The sequence below is a fragment of the Antechinus flavipes genome, chromosome 1 (genome assembly GCF_016432865.1).
Source record: "Antechinus flavipes isolate AdamAnt ecotype Samford, QLD, Australia chromosome 1, AdamAnt_v2, whole genome shotgun sequence".
Classification (NCBI taxonomy): Eukaryota; Metazoa; Chordata; class Mammalia; order Dasyuromorphia; family Dasyuridae; genus Antechinus; species Antechinus flavipes.
Genome location: NC_067398.1, coordinates 211,311,356 through 211,328,870, shown reverse-complemented (window position 1 = coordinate 211,328,870; position 17,515 = coordinate 211,311,356). Strand labels below are relative to the sequence as shown.

At 33.6% G+C, this 17,515-nt stretch overlaps 1 protein-coding gene across 4 annotated transcripts in view; it reads left to right on the top strand.

Annotated features, from left to right (window-relative positions):
• Nucleotides 1-17,515, top strand: part of TDRD7 (tudor domain containing 7) — a 102,445-nt gene that overhangs the window by 40,883 nt on the left and 44,047 nt on the right. For 2 of the 4 annotated variants that reach the window (XM_051995713.1, XM_051995728.1), the window contains 3 exons: nucleotides 3,440-3,513; nucleotides 4,416-4,469; nucleotides 6,223-6,444. In XM_051995713.1, coding sequence (XP_051851673.1) covers nucleotides 3,440-3,513; nucleotides 4,416-4,469; nucleotides 6,223-6,444 — 350 coding nt within the window. The remainder of the gene's footprint in view (nucleotides 1-3,439; nucleotides 3,514-4,415; nucleotides 4,470-6,222; nucleotides 6,445-17,515) is intronic. The other 2 variants (XM_051995719.1, XM_051995736.1) reach the window with 1 other exon arrangement.

The window sequence follows — 17,515 nt, the reverse complement described above, 5'->3', positions numbered from 1 at the left end:
AGCTTCATAGAGTTAAGTATCAGAGATTTGGTTTACAGTTAAGGAAAGAAGTTGTAGATCCTTTTATTTGAATTAATTTTCTTTAATATGGGTTTTTAGTCTTTCACATTGCAAGGGACTTCTTCAGATTCTCCCATCTCATGAAGTTTTCCCTCCAGTGTGGAATATCATAATTGTTTACCAGTTTTGTTTACTTTCTAAATCTAGACAATGGTTAATTGACCTTACCTCTACTCCCAAACTGAAAGAATCTATTGGATAAGATTTACTTGGGCCTGAGTTACCTTCAAGGTCTCGGGCTACCACAGGTACATGATTCCACCAGTCTGTATTTTCAGGTGGTACATTTTCTAAATTTCAGGATCAAGTTTTGAAGGGTTAATCAAATCTATAAAAAGTACAGTTATAAAATAATATAAACATATTCTCTTTTGGTGGTGTTAGTACAACATCAACAATATCAATATTTCTCTTTCTTTTTACCACAAGAATTTAGGAAGCTATATGACAGAAAGGCTTATATAGAGTAGCAGGCTGATATAAACTTCTTTGGTACTACACTTCTTTAGGGATGTACAGACTATTATAGATTTGTTTCATTTCTTTGTCTTCCTCTCCCACTTAACAGGCTATATTCTGCTTTGTCAACCTCTACTTCCTTATTCTCTGCCTTCCTTTTCCCATCCTCATTCTCAACTATTGCTTTTTTTTTTTTTTTCCTGTGGTTGTTGTTTGTTTGTTTTTTGGTCACTTCTATTTTTCTTTTTCAAAGAAGAATTAGACCTGTTCTGCTTGGTGTCCCAGAAGGCGACAGGAGCAATGAGTATTTTCAAAGAGACAGATTTTAATGTAAGGAAAACTAGTGAAACAATTATAGTTGACCAAAGAATGAGCTCCCTCATTAGAGGCCTTCAAAGGAAGATTGGATGACCTCTTTTTGGTCATCTTCCGACCTTGTATTCTTGAGCAAGTACAGGTTGAATTAGATGGTCCTTTCTATGGATCTTTGCCTTGCTTTTCTGTTTTTTCTCTTATGTATTTTTAAACCTACAAGACTCAGCTGTTTTGGCCTCCACTGGTTTGTAAGTGTTTTGTTTTCCTTCTTGGTCCATAAAATGAAACCAATCATTTTTTTCTTAAATTAATGAATAAACAATTGAATCTGTGAATATATACATGAATGAAAAAACATTTATTAAGGGACTACTTTGTACCAAGTACTGGGGATTTAAAGATTAAAAAAGAGACAATCCCTGGTCTTCAAGGACCATTACATTCTAATACAAGACTATACATATAGGAGAGAGATGACTGGGAAAGGGATTTCTCTTCTAGCATAAAAAAGTGGGATTGATAGTGAAATGGCCAGGCTGCTTAATGGATTAGTCTCAACTGCACTTCCATGTATCTTTGGGTTTCTTAGGAAGGCTTGACCCTGGACTGTGACAGTAACTGAAGAAGATTCTTTAATGTTAGCTTTCTCCAACTCAGAACTTTCAGGATTGCCAGATCTTGGCTTCAGCTTTCCAATTTTAATAGTATAAATAATTAAGGTGTTACAGTCCTCAGCTATTTTGACATTGGTCTCTTTCATTTAATCAGTGGAAATTTAATTAGCACATACTATATATTAAATATCGTTCTGAGGCATTATTAGTATTAAAACATTTATAAAGTACTGTATAAAAATAATTAAGAATTCTCTAGGAAATTTAGTAGAAAAATCATTTTGACAAAGGGAAGAAAAAATAGTTGACATGGATAGGTAATAAGAAAAAAGAAGAGAAAAGATTTGGAGGAGAGGGATACTTGAAAATAGGTAGGGGAAGAGAAGGGAAATGGAGACAAAGTGGGGGAAGATGACACTTTCTACCATCTCCTTCCCTTCTGTGCCACTCTGACCACTGCACATAAGTATTCTCCTACCCCTGTTATCTAATACTTGAAATTGATCCCCTCATTCAATATCAGAGAAGCTTTGATTCCCTCCTTACAGCTACCAGAAAACAGTTCCTTGCTTACCCAATGCTTTTAGTCTTTGCGCCATTCTCCTGATGAGTAAGATCTTTCACTTATTTGGCTTTTCCTAATAAACATATGGCAGATCTGGCATGCCACCCAACTGCCTCTTCTCTCATATCCAGCTCTGGCTAGTTTAAGTCCCATATCTCCCATTTCATCATGGTATCATAGAATTAAAACTGAGAAACACTGAACTAAACTTAGAGGCTGTGTGGTCCAATTTTCATATTTTGTAGAAGAAAAAAATTGAGGTTTTAAGCCAAAGTCATACAAGTCATGAGTGAAAAGGCAGAATTTGTCCAGGTCTTCTATACCAAATCCAGTTCACTTTGCATTATAGTATGCTTCCTCATCAGAGTAATCTGTCAAAAACTTTAATATCTCACTTACTCTTGAAATATCACAATCAAGTGTGCTAAATTGATGATATCCCAATATCCACAATGGAGACCATCTTACCTCTAGAACTTTCTCTTTGCTATACAGAGAATTGGTTTGTTTATTTATAATGTATAAATAAAAGTATGATTACTGAATAATTAGCAGGCACTCATTTTAAATGTCTTGAAAGCTGAATATCAAAAATTAGGTTCAACCTATAGTTTAGATTTCCGTACCGTTTTAAAATTTTCATGTGCCTATTTATTTTCAAGGTAGTATTTTTCTCTAGGTTTTAAAAAAATTAGCTAAGAATGGTTATAAAACCATAAAAACAGTCAAAACTGGCTTGGCCCAGGTTCACAGAAAGCTAGTTGTCAGAGGCAGATTTGAATTCTGGAAAGATGAGTCTTTATGACTCCAGGCTTGAGATTCTATCCATGGAGCTACCTAGTGACCCCTTTTAGAACTAAAGGGGACTTTTTGGCCAATTTGATATCTAAAATTGTTCCTGTTTCTACAATTCTGATTTTAAATCTCTCATTTTCCTATTAGTGAAAGTGAAATTCAGAGTTTCTTTTCTGACTTGCTTTGATTCATTCCTAGCAGTTTTCTTTCTGCTACCTCAATGTTGTTTTTCTCACCAACTCTAATTTGGGAGGTTTTTTAAGCCCTAAATTTATATCTGTGGTAAGTGAAATTCCAGTACTCAGTTCTGAATGTTTTTTCATCACTGTTATTAATTGAAAACCTTTCTACGAATCCTTTATTCATCTGAAAGCATTTTTCTTATCATTTTTCAGATTTCAAATAGCAAAGGCTGTTTACTTATTTCTAGAGATACACTATATAGATATTGATCTTTCTAAATTGGCAGATGCTTTTGGCAACATTGCTTTTTTTTGTCATTTTAATAAATGATGAAACTTTAATGAGACTTTAAATAAAAAATTAATTTTGAAATCTAATTACATAAGGCTTTAATATTAACTACATATATTTATATATATATATATATTTTTTTTTTTTTACTTTTTAGGTCTAACCCAAAAGCAGCCCTTCCACCAGTATTTCAAGTGCATCTTTCAAGAAGTTCTCCCAAAGATATAAATGGTACATTTTACTATATATCACCTCTTTATGTCCCTTAACTATGTTCTACCAGTTAGGCCAAAGTTATCTAGCCATACCTTTGAGAAGGGAGCACTTTATCTTTTTGACCTTGTTCTGATACCCTATAAATAAATGCATCTCTTCTGTCTCTGCAATTGCAGAGTATTCATGTAGCTGCTTGGGTGTATAGTAATTGGTTAAGAAGGAATAAAGAAGAAATCAGAATATGACAACCATGAGGATAATAATAAGTGGTATTTTAACTTTGAATGACTACAATGATAGTATGCAAATATATTTTTTGTTCTGATTTTTATGTTAAATCAAAATTTTTTTTAAATTGCTGTTTTAATATATATGTATACATACATATATATATATGTTAAACATAGGTAATGCTATATATCATAGTAGGCTTTTTAATGAGAGTACATCTCTATAGTTTTTTTTTTTTTGATCAAAAAGCTGATTTGATTTACATGTTTGTTTTGCATTCTGTGCAAAAACATTTTGCATGGAGATACATTTTATCAATAGAGAATTATTAGAATAATGCTTTTTTTGAAATCATAGTTTTCAGATTGTTTTGTCAAAATTTTCTAGAGGATTCTATGAGGGGAAAAAATTCAGAATGGCAGGTTTTACTTCAATAAGCCGTTCATTTTCAGACAGGGATGGGAAGATATTTTTTAAAAAATTCAATTCTTGCATAAGAACGCACATTTTGCTAATGTAATTTTTTTTATTTGAAAATTGGCTTTAATTAGTTTGTGTTTAATTTATATGCTTGCAAATTTGAAAGAAATTGGGAAAGTATTATACAACTGTTAAAATCTTAAAACTTTCTCTAGTTTAGTATCCATATCTTCTCAATATATATAACTCAGTCCATCTCCTTTTAGGTAGGCAAATTAACTTAAGCAAGTTAACTTCCAGTGAAAAAGAAGAATATACAGGTTTGTTTAAAAAAAATTGTGTGTGTGTATGTGTGTGTGTGTAATATAAAGTCTTACAGATTTTCACTTATGCAAAATAAGTAAAAGAATATTTATTTTGTAAAGAGGAAAGTATTATGGAATAAAACTGGCTAAAACCAAGAGAAGAAAGTGATTCTTACTCTTAGAATTAATGTACTTAAGGGTCAGTACAGGATTATGGAACTGGATAACAACAGTCTGAAAAGATCTAATTCAGTCCACAAGTGACTATAGGATACTGAGCCAGATCTTTAGTTTAAAAATCTTTAGAGAAAGTCTTGCTGTTTTAGTACTAAATAAATCTAGAAAATCTAGAAAGATGATCTGAGAATTTTTAGGAGAAAAATCTTAATTCATGAGTCTCAAGCTATTGTATCTCCCTAGATTCTCCTATCCTTTTTTTGGACTCTTTTATAGTTCATGTTTGCACTACCATCTAGAACCCACTTTCTTAAATGGTGGTTCACAACCCCACATGGGGTCTCATAATTGAATTGGGGGTCATGAAATTATAGTTTTTTATTAATAAATATTTGATTTATATATCTATTTTTATAAACTTATATACCCAGAGTCACGTGAAAATTTTTCTGGTGAAAAGCGAGTGGAAAAAGTTTGAAACCCTGATCTAAAGTACTGAAGAAAGGGGATAAGAGGACCTTTTTGGTGTAATGATATTAACATGCTGTAGTGGAGAGACTCCTGATTTTAAAATCAAAAGCCTTGAGATCTCAGACTTTTCTCTGCCACTGACTTAACTATCTGGTCTTGGCCAACATTGAAGGGGGCTCACTTTTCTTATAAATATGCAATGTACACAATAATACTTTGCTACCTTTGCTAACCACTTCTCATAAAATTGTTGTGAGGACCATGTAAGGTACTGAACTTGAAAGTACTGTTCATAAATTTCTCTATAAATATAAACTTTTATTATTGTTATTTATTATATCACTTCTTTGGACTTGTTTTTAAAAATTATTTATTCATTTTCCTTCTTAAAGGGGAAATTTGAACAAGTTTTACAGACTGGACAAATAATTTTTACAAGCTAAAGTGTTTAAAAGTTTTAACATCCATAAAATTTGTGGGTTAGAACATATATCATTACCTCTTAGCCAATATTGTGTTAAAACACATTTTGAACTGGAAGTAGAAAGCTTGTTTTTGAAATGCTTCTTTTACTAATACTTCATAGCAATGCTATCATCCTCTTGTTTTTGAATAAACTCTGAAGCAAACTTATAGAATGTTAACTATTATTTGGGTAATGTCTCTTTTGTGTGGTTATTGGACCCCTCTCCAACCTGTTTCACTAGTGTGGGGATAGAGTAGCTTGCTCTTTTCCTTTGCAACTTAATATTTCTGCCTCCCATGTTTAGTCTTCTTAGACCTAGAAGCCTCTGTCATGTTTCCAGAAATAGTAGTCAATTAATAAGCAGAACAGGCTATAATAGATTTATTACATCTAAAGAGCAGAGTTCAGATCCTGGGTCTGCAACTTAACACTGGCTTGTGTGACTTTAGGCAAGTCACTGAATGTCTCTGAGACTCAGTTTCCTCATCTATAAACTGAGAATATTAGACCAAATGACCTTTGAGCTCCCTTCCAGCTCTAAGTCTGTGGTCCTATAGTCCTAGGTAAGGTACTAGGTAGTGAAGTGTTTTTTCCTTCATCTTTACATAAAATACTGAGTGTTTTGGTTAATTCTTTCAATCTTTTGCTTTGAAGATAATTTAAATGAGACTATTCAAAAAACAAACATCATGCCTCCTGTGTCTAATACTTATAAAATGGATGAGGTTCAGATGCGAATTAAGGAGATATTAAACAAGCATAACAATGGCATTTGGGTATCAAAGCTTCCACAGTTTTACAAAGACCTGTATAAAGAAGAACTTAACCAAGGAGTTTTTCAACAGTTTGAACACTGGCCTCATATTTGCACGGTAGGTTTTCTTCTTTTTTATCTCATCTTCCCAAATCCAATGTTATGGTAATGATACTTTGTCAGCCATATCACTTTTATTCAAGAACTGCAAAGCATTTCATACACATTATCTCAATTTTAACATATCTAAAATTGATAAATGGCAAATATAATAATGTGGTGGATAGAGGAATATAAATGTACAGAAATTTAATAACTTCATTTGAAAAATGTCAATTTTTTAAAAAATTAAATTAAATTTAAAATTAAATAAGCAAAAATTCTTTTTTCCTTTATATCACTCCTTACCCACCCAATTGAGAAAAAAACAACAAAATCCTGTTTACAAACATGTAATTTCAAGCAAAGTATCTGCATTGGCAGAAATTCTTCTCTCCCCAAAATATTTCTCAAACCTCACCTTCAGGAGTGTGGATAACATGTTTTATCATGAATTTTCTGAAATCATGCTGCTCCGAGTTCCAGAGTTTTAACTATTTGTCTTTATAATATTATTATCATTGTGTAAATGGTTCTCCTGGAACTATTCACTCCATCCTGTATTAGTTCATACAAATCTTCCCAGGTTTTCTCTTATTTGTCTTTAGCATGGTGTTGTCATTTTATAAATTATTTTCTTGATTTGATCTCATTTTGCACTCTTGAGATCTTTACCTGGTCTGAATGTGAATAGTGTATATTATCATTAGTAGTCTAGGACCATGGCTGGTGGTCATACTGGTGATATTTCCTAATTCTTTCAAGAGTTGTTTTTCTTTACCATATTGCTGTCACTGTATAAATTGTTCTTCTGACTCTTCATTTTGCATCAATTCAGAGATAGTTTCTCTGAACCATCCATTATCATCTTACAGCATATAATACCACACCATAATTTATCCATCCATACCCCAATTGAGAAGACATTTTCTGTTTCTAATTTTTTGTTACTATAAAGAGGACATCCTTAGAATTTGTTTTAAAACTCAACCCTCAATCTATATAATTCCTCCAATTTCTCCCTAAAAAAGTATTAGCTGCTCCACCCACTCCTTCCTTCCTTGTTTGTATACACTTCTATTCCTGTACTCATTGTATAGGAACTCATGATTGTTCCTAACTTTCCCCTCCTTTTCCCAGTTTCTTCTTTTTCTTTTACCTTTTCTTTTTTCTTATAAGATGATCAAAACTTAATACCCTGAATAGATCCCTGGAAGACTCCTGTTGATGATAAGGTTCATAGGGCATGTGTATCATCTCCTCATGTTAGAATGTAAACAGTATATTCTTGTTTAGTTATTTATGATTATTCACTCATATTTACCTTTTTTAAAAGCTGTGTTTGTATTTTATAGTTTCTATACAGCTCTGATATTTTCATCAAGAATGCTTACAAGTTCTTTCATTAAAGATGTTTTTCCCTCTGTGGGATTATACTCAGTTTTGCTTAATAAGTCATTCTTAGCAATAAGCCTCTATCCTTTAACTTCTGGAATGTTGTATTCCAAAGCCTTCCTTTTTTTTATAATGATGGCTGTAATCTGAATGGGCTGTGAATGAATGATCTCATTTCATATTTTTGGCCTAGTTATCTGGGTGTGAAGTTTAAAATTCAGAGAAATGAATTGGGGCAACTAGATGGAGCAATGGATAGTGCACAAGCCCTGGAAGTCAGAAGGACCTGAGTACAAATCTGGCCTCAAAACACTTAACAGTTACTAGCTGTGGGACCTTAGAGGCAACTCCAATTGCCTATCAAAAACTACCCTCAAAAAAACAAAGCAAAACAACAGGAAAGGAATTACAGTGCATCTTTAATGAGTTTTACAAGTTTTTTTTTTTTAATAAAAATATACATATTCCAAAATTCTAACTATTAATAATAACATTTAAGATTGTCTTTTGTGGAACGAGTATGCAAAAGAAAGACTTTGTATATCAGGAGCTTCATGATCTCCATAGGTTCTATTTCCTCAGTTCTACACTAGGTAATTAAATACTGGTGTTTATTTAGCATATGTTGTGATTTTTAAAATTCAGATTGAAAATCTGAAAACAGAAAATTTACCACACTAAAAAACAGAAAGAAAAAAATTTTTTGTCCAAAAATTCTTTGAGGAAAAAAATAACTTTAAAGATTATTGGAACAACATTACAAAAACCCTCTGAGGGTAGTTTCTCCTCCACCCCCATAGAAAGTGAGGTAAGTAACTGATGAGATTCTCTTTCAATTGGTTCTAGATACCAAGGGCACTGTAAGTAAATGCTGCCAGGATGGCTTTGATAGTGTTATTCCAGGCAGCCGCAAAATGTAAAGTGTTTTGAGTTATATGATATAATAGAGAGGCAGACACAGAGTTAGGAAGGCCTGGATTCAAGTGTAGCCTTTTGGTCAATCTCTATCCCCAGCACCTTGCACAGTTTCTACCTCTAATAGGTGTTTAATAAATGATTGCTGATTGGTTGATCATCTTTAATGACTCTTAACAAATAATTATTCTTACAACAATAATTTTTCTCAGCATTTTCCTGAGTAGCAGTATCTGACATAGCATAAAATGGTAAAAGTCACATTATCACTATATGAGATCAGTGTCTTGAAAAATGTCTTCTATAAAGTGCAAATAGAAATAGGGTTTGATATAGATGATAACTGTACCAATTACATCAATTGCTGTTATGCTCCAAGATTCATGTTTACATGGTTTGGTCTGGCCATCAATATTCCAGTTACAACCTGCACTGGGATTATTGGATTAATCCTTTAGTATATCTCCTTGACAAGTTTTGCAGATAAAAAATGAACTGAGAAATCATTCAGAGGTTTGCTATTCCTATAGATCATAGAATACCACAGTCTTGGGAAAATAGAAATTGCCAGTGTCCCAAAAGAAAGTAAAGAAGCATGTAGCTATAAGTAGGATGTAGTGATTACTTTTGCACAAGAAATAGCATAAAAGGTATTATCAGAGGATATTATGCATAGGAAAGGAGGTCTCAAAGGAAGGTAGTTGGATAGCCTATTATATACAAAAACATTGAAAGAGCCAAATAAAGTTCTTCTGATACATTATATAGATTCCTTATAAAAAGTATATGAAAAAACTTGGTCAAGAATTATGCAATGATAAATTTGGAAGTATAGAAGTATAGAAGAACTGTACACATTTAACATATAATGGATTACTTGCTGGCTAGGTGAGGAAATGGGGGAAAGGGAAGGAGAAAATATTGGAACACAAGATTTTTGCCGGGGTTCTGAATGTTTAAAACTATCCATGTATTTTGAAAATAAAAATCTATTTAAAATTTTTTAAATGTTTATTTAAACATTTAAATTGTTTAAAAGTTTATTTAAATAAATGTTTGTTTATTAAATGTTTATTTTAATGTTGTTATAATCTTTAAAATTATTTTTGTCCTCAAAGAATTTTTGGACAAAAAATTTTTTTCTTTCTGTTTTTTAGTATGGTAAATTTTCTGTTTTCAGATTTTCAATCTGAATTTTAAAAATCACACTATATGCTAACATATGAATTATGCAGGAATTTTTTAAAAAGCAATTTTTTTGCAACCAGCTTCAGATAGTTCCCACTTTATCATGGATCCATTGACTACTTGGTGTGGCCAGGGTATGAGGCAGGAAAGTTAGCTGCAGGAGCTCTCATGTTGGCATATATAGAAGATCAAAGATTTGGTATGCACCTTAAAAAGAATGCTGGAAACAAGCATACTGATTGATAGAACATAAAATTCTGTGTAAAAGTCCTAAGAATAGGACCTCCCTCCCTGGATAAGGTGGCCCTGTTAATTGTTTATTGCTTGAATTAAAAGGATCTACATAAAATCAGATAGTGAAGGACTCATGACCTTTTGACTTTCTTATATCAAGTGAAAGAGATGGTGGCAACAAGAACAAAAAATGAAGGATCAGTCAAATCAAACAGTTCGTCAGTCCATAACTAGAATAACAGAATGCTACAGCTGTAAGGTACCTTAGAGATCATCTGTTGATTATTTTTTAGTTTATTCCCCCTCACTTTACAGATGAGGAAAATTGAGGCTCAAAATAAAGTTGTCCTTTCCATTGCATTGCATGTTATACTTTCCATTATTGTATCTGAAAGTATTTATTGAACATCTACTATGTGTAAGATACCATGGTAGATGTTATAGAGATTGCAAAGAGGAATAAATAAATTGACCTCTGCATTCATACAGTCCAATAAAGAAGATAAAAGGTTAAAAAAAGATAATACAAATATAATAAGAGTTTGAACTAAGCAAACTAAAATACTTGAACCTAAGGGGGAAGAAATAATAATATGAACCCTTTTTCTACCTCCTCATTATGTTGGACACAGCTTCTAATGGCACATGTTTAAAAAAAATAGTAATCCAGTAGTCCTAGCTCTATGTCCCATGATTCTATGATTATAGCTTCTGCCACATTTACTTTCATCTTAGCATCTAACAGAATGAAGCAATTCTGTTTTATTTAAAAGTTTATACCACCCTGCTTGAAGGATATCCAGATACCCCAGTGGTTTTGCTAATAAGTATTTACAGTTTTCCTCCAAACCTTACTAACAGGCTATGTATTAGCCTGAAACCATCCTTCTGGAATTCTGGAGGGCAAATGGACCTTCTGTGGACACACACACACACACAGGAAAAAAAAAACAGAGAGAGAGAAAAGACTGGGTCATTCAGAGCAGAGAAACCCATCAGCAGATTCTGCTGCTCTGTTAGGTCCTTTGTGTAACACTGTGCTGATAGATTTAGAAGTAGAAAAGTAGATTACAATGGCCAGGATATGGTTTAGACAATTAGCTGATGGAAGTGCTTTCTGTAAAATACATTCTGAAATCTGAGAGGAATGTGAATGTGCTTTTGGTCAAATTCTGAGCTCAGATCCTGCCTCTTAGCTAGCCCTCCAGAGCAAGACAATTCACCTCTCTGAGCCTTAGTTTTCTCATCAGTAGAACAGGAACCCCTCATCAGGGTTGTTGTGAGTTTCACATTAAAATAATATTTGCAACATTCTTTGCCAATTTTGAAGTGCTACATAGATATTATCTATTCTTTAAAATGGAGTCCTCTTTAATATTTAAATAACCCCAGGTCCTGACAGAGGTTTTTCTGATTGATTCCCAAAGATAGAGCTTGGGAAATTCATTATGTTTGTGTTTTTGTTTTCACTTTAGAGTTGATGTAAATGGTCTCTAAGTTGTAAAAATATTTGTTTTTGCTACCTTTCTGAATTGAGAGGAAATATCTGGAGAAAGTATTCCATTTAGAACTAGTGGTAGAAGATGCTAGAGTACCCTATTTTTCATACAGGGTGAAATAAGACCTAAAAATAAAGCAGCTTTAATTTAGGTGTGATACGCTTAAGAAGACTGAGCCTTATCCCAGATGAAGTAATCTTAGCTTGACTAGAAATTTTATGGAAGTACTGAGCAAAACATCAGTGTTCTCGACTATATTCAGAACTTTGGAGTGGGTTCATTCTTCTGCTTTGTTGATCTCTCAGTCATGGCTGAACTCTCAGTCCCATTTTCATCCAGTGTCATGTCCAAACCATTTCTCCACTGTTGTTCTTCAGTTTTCTTATGTGAGGTCCATACACTGTTTACACCACCCCTTTCTGTCTTTGAATTCATCTGTTAGTTAGTTTCCAGGTCATTCTTAATATTCTCAGCTTCAGTGCCTGACTGTCATGTTCTATCCCTGTGACCCACTCTTGTTCTCAGAGACTTCTGATATTTGTGACTATGTAGGAATTTGACAACATGATTCATTTTTCTCTTCAACTATTTTTCTTTACCAGCTTCTACCTTAGGGGGGAAAGGGAGGCCTGACAAACTAAGCTAGACTAAGCAGCAAGACCCCCTGAGTGAAGGAGAAAAGAAGCATGGACCAAGATAGCTGAACCACCACTACCTCAACAGACATCTCCACTCAGATACCGATGGTGTTAGCTCCAAGCCCTAGAGCACTGGGCATAAAAGTGCCCCTTTAGGCTGCTGACATATTTATATCCCCCATGGAGCCAGTATCAAGGGAAACAACTTCTGGGGGATGGAAGTTGGTAGCTGCTGCAGCCCCCATAGCTCCTGAAGAACACAAAAACTCTTATCACCAGAGCTCTTGGCATTAGGAAATGGTTCCATATCTGAAGTGGTATGGGTTTATCTTTGGAAATGACTTTTAAAAAAGAGGTCTTACCATTTGCTGCTGTGTCCTAAGGATTATGAGACTTTCTCTCTGTTATCTCCCTATTAGACCTGGGAACTTCTTGAGAAGCAGAGACTGACTTCTTTTTTTTCTATTTATATCTTCATTATTTAGTGTAATAGCTTTAAACACACTCATTTATCTTATGTATATACTACCTCCAAAGTATGTAATTTTGATATTGTACCTTCTAACCACAACCTCCCATATATAAATTTTCCCATTCATACACAGTAAATGAATAATTATTCTTCTGCCTCATTCTGAACACCAGTTCTTTGGTCCAAATCCAAGTCTCCTTTTCCCTTCTATCCTTGTTTGTGATTCACTTGGCTCTATCTACACTCAGCATTTACCTTATGTCTGACAATTTAATACTTCTATTAAAGTAGTATCAAAGTATCAAAGATTTCTCAACTTCCTGCCATTCATTCCCAAACTCAACTCTCTTTCCCCATAAGCAATTAGCTTTTCTTAACCTTATTGTTCCCCCATCTGTAAAATGGGAATAATAAACTTATCTCAAGAATGTTGTACAGATCAAGAGAGATAATCTTTGTTTTGTGAAACACTTTACAGACTTTTATGTACTATTATTTCTGCTTTAGTTTTGTTCCAGATCTTTTAAATGTCATTGAAAATGTCCTATCATGACTTACTAGTTATACTGGAAAAAGTATCAAAGTTCAGCTGATTTTCACCTGCTACATATTCATGGCACACCAAATCAGTGTAGCTTTCCACTTTTTTGATTAAAATGAAGGTTGTCTAATACAAATTTCCTCAGAGGTTTCCTTTAATTTCTCATAATTTCTCAGCATAATTACATATTTTCCTTCACTTATGCCTTCCCATCCCCTAAGTCTAATCCTTTGGTCATGTCCCATCTTGGCTCTTCTAGAAGCATTTTCAGTCATGATTTTCATCTGCCTGTAAAATAGTCTTACTTTTCTCAATATTTTTTAAAAAATTCCTTCCATTGAACCCTCTTTGACAAATAACTTATTTCTGATCACTCCCTTTTCCTTCACTGTTAAATTTCTTGAGAGAAAAAAAAAATTGCATATCCTTCCTAGTGGATAGAATGCTAGACTTGGAGTCAGGAAAGACTTAGATTTGAATTCTGTGTTTGATACCAGCATTGTGATTTTGAGATTTCTCAGAGATCAATTACAATAATGTATATGAAATGCTTTGCAAAACTATATAAATGTGAACAATAATCATTCCAACCTTTAGAGTCACTCTTGTGATATATTTTAAAAGTTACCTCCTAATTTCCAAGTGCAAAGAGCATTAATCATATTTGTTCCTTCCTGTGGCTACTCTTTTCTTTGCTTCATTTCAGATATTTACCATGTGCTCTTGGTTTTTCTTCCAAATTCTACAACTGTTCTTTTTTCCCCACTTGCTCTTCATCTTCTTCCCAGCTTTTTAGTGTGGATACTCCCCTAACGGTCCTTCTGCTGAGTAATGTTAAAATGCAAGGTGGACATTTGAGGCACTCTGCTATTTGTTTTTAACGTAGCGTTCCAATACTTATCTCATTTTCTGTGGTACATTCCCTGGAATTTTTTTTTTTCCCACCTTATGAGTACTGTACTTTGCTTTCTTGTTCCCTTTGCTTATATTCTTTATCCTTTATTCCTACAATGCTCTGTCTCTGTCTGTCTCTCTCTTTCTCTCTGAATTCTTAATCTGTACTTTAAAGCCAACTTAAATGCTTTGTCTTCCCAAAGCCTTAGCTGATCACACTTGCCTTCATTCACCATGACCTTGCGCCCTTCAGGCTCAATGGTAATACTCATTTTTAACCTTGTAATGCACATATTATAACTATGTGTATCTTGCCTCTTTACAAACATAAGGATGAGGACTGCACCCAGCACAGTGCTAAGTGTTTTGACTCTTCATCATTATCTTGAATTATTTCCATCATAGAAGCTTTCTTTCCTAATTCAGCTATTTCCTAATTTCCTAATTTCCTAATTAACTCATGAATGTTATATGGGCATACAAAGGACATGAATGACCAGGACACAATCCCTGCCTTCCAAGCTTATAGTAGGATAGATGACATATACCAAAAATAACTAGAATAAAAATATTTCTAAAAGTTACCTGTTACTATTTAATTATTTCAATAGAGTTGGATGTCTCTAAAGTTTTAAAAGACCCCAGCACAATAGGATTAGTATTTCAAATCAACAGATATTTAAGGTTGACTGTGTGCCAAGACTGTGTGTTTTAAAAGTATAATCTGTGCTAATGATTTCTATGACCAAATGTACAAGTCTTCTGGAGATGTCTAATCGGTAAGAACTCCACTCGCATCTTGATAATATATTAAATTCACCTAAGAATGGCAACACTTGACTTTTTTTTCTGGTTTCAAGAACATCTGAGATATTTGAGGTTATTCAGTAATAGCTGGAAGACTAACTCACTCATGTTATTAGGAAACTTGAGACTCAGAGAAGTAAAGTCACAAGTAATAAGGCAGCAGAGCTGAGCTGAGAACCAAGGGCCTCTGACTACATCTTTTTCCACCACTTTTTCCACTATATCAGACTTGAGTCTCCAAAGGAGCTGACTCTTTTAACTCATTGTCATCAGACTGAAAAAGAGTGCCATCTCATGGTTGCTGGAGACATAAACCTGATCTTGAAGAAGTTGTCTAATAAGTCATATAAAATGACTACAAAGACTCCAAATGTTTTAACCCTAAAATAGCAAAAATTGTGAACCCATAAATGGAGTAATAAACATTTCCTGGAAAATTAAATACATGTATCATGTATTTGTATATGTATGTGTATATGTAGACAGAGACAGAAAAAATATCTTTTCTTTGCAGAAAGAATGATGTTTAGGCCACAGGTCTTGGTGGTCATCAAAGAAGGACCTAAATATCAGTAAAATTAAGTTTCACTGTGCCACTTCTAATCTCCCATCAACCCTTCCTAATCACTATACCTACTTTTTATATTTGTTTTCTTCCTGCTTCAGTCTGCTATTCTGTTTTCTTGTCTCTTTGCTTATCTGCTACTTCTCTATTTTTCACTTTTAGTACAGAAAGGTTGGCATATTTTTTTAAGAGTCATCACCAACCAATTAGAATACTTAGCCAAAATAATCTTTGAGACTTGGAGGTTGTTTTTAATGTTTTGTTGGTTATGTTAAAGGTATACTACTGGTCTAAAAAGAGACTCTCTAGATGAAACACTAGATTCCAAATTACAAAAGAGTTTATTATCTGAGAAGAACATGCAGAAGAAAATTCACAAGAGAACAGAATTCTCAGCTGCTCAAAGGAAAGTGGAGAAATGGGGAAAAGATGAAAATAATAGTTTCTAGAGGTTTTCAGGTGGGAAGCAAAGTATTCAAGGAGAAGATATATGTAATTTGGAAAGTGCCACATCTGCAGCTGCTCTTGAACCATTCAAGGCTGGTCCAACCTCTCTCTAGAGTTTATTTGCAAAGAATTTCCCGTAATGTCAAGCAGCCACTTTAGGCTTCAGAAATCCTTCTTATTAGCTAGTTGTTGTACATTTCCATCGTCCTCCCCTATAAAGAAGGGAAGTTCCAACATATATAACAAAATTATTATAATCATTCCAGAGCCTATGGCCACAGTTGCATAGGGGCCGAATTTTTCACCATCAAAGGCAATTTTCTCACACTTCCTCAATCAGCATTGTTCTAGATGCTTGAGAATGCTTGGAAGCTAATCTCTGGGTAACTGAGTTTCTGCTATACTATGTTTCAAAGATTAGATTGAATTCTGATGACATTAAGTAAAAATCTTTAAATCTAAAGCCAAAAAAATTCATGATATAACTTAGGCTGATAATTTTTTTAAATTTATTACTATCTTTTGTTTTTTCATTATCTCCTTCATTTTCAAATTCTTCTTCCCTTTCACTACCCAAAAAAACTAGTCTATAAACAAAGAACCATTAAGAGGAGGAAAAGACAGAGCAAAACCAACCAATACATACATCAACTGAGCCAGATAGTTTTATGGTGCCTTACTTTTACACAGTGCCCTCCTCTGTAAAAAGAGGAAGGATGTTATTTCTCTGCTCTATTCTTTGAATCTAAACTTCATCATGATAATTTCAAGGAATTTTGTTAAGGTTTTTTTCTTTGTTATATTGGATATATTTTCTTAGTTCTGCTTATTTCATTCTATTGTTTATGTGTCTTACACATGCTCTTCTATAGTTTTCAGTTTCTTATTCTGTATGTACAAAAAAATTACATAGCTATTGCCCATGTGATTGAACATCTAGTTTTCTCTGCCTATATCTTTGCATTTAGTAAAAATACTGCTACAAATATTCTGGGGAACATGGAACTTTTGTCTTTGGCTTCTTGGAGTATGCCTTTTAGTGACAGATGATTTAGTGGATAGAGCTTTCCTCATAGGTATGTTAATATATGCAAAATACAGGTAAGGTAGTTGGGAGGAAAGACATTAGTAGCTGAAGGGGCCAGGAAAGACTTTATGAAGAAAGTAGGTCTTGAACTGAGTATTTAAAGAAGCTCGGGATTTTAAGAGGCAGAGATGAGGAAAGCATGCATTCCAAATATGGATGACAGACAACCAATGCAAAGGCACAAACATGGAGGGAAATAAGCATTTATTATGTACCTACAATAAAGGAAGAAAGTGGGCATTTATTAAGCACTTATGTGCCAGGCTCTGTGCTAAGCACTTTACAAATAAAATTTCATTTTATCCTCACAACAATAATAGGTTCCATTAACACCATTTTACTGTTGAGGAAACTGAGGCAGACAAAGGTTAAATAAGTGACTTGCCCTGGGTCACACAGTTACTAAGTGGCT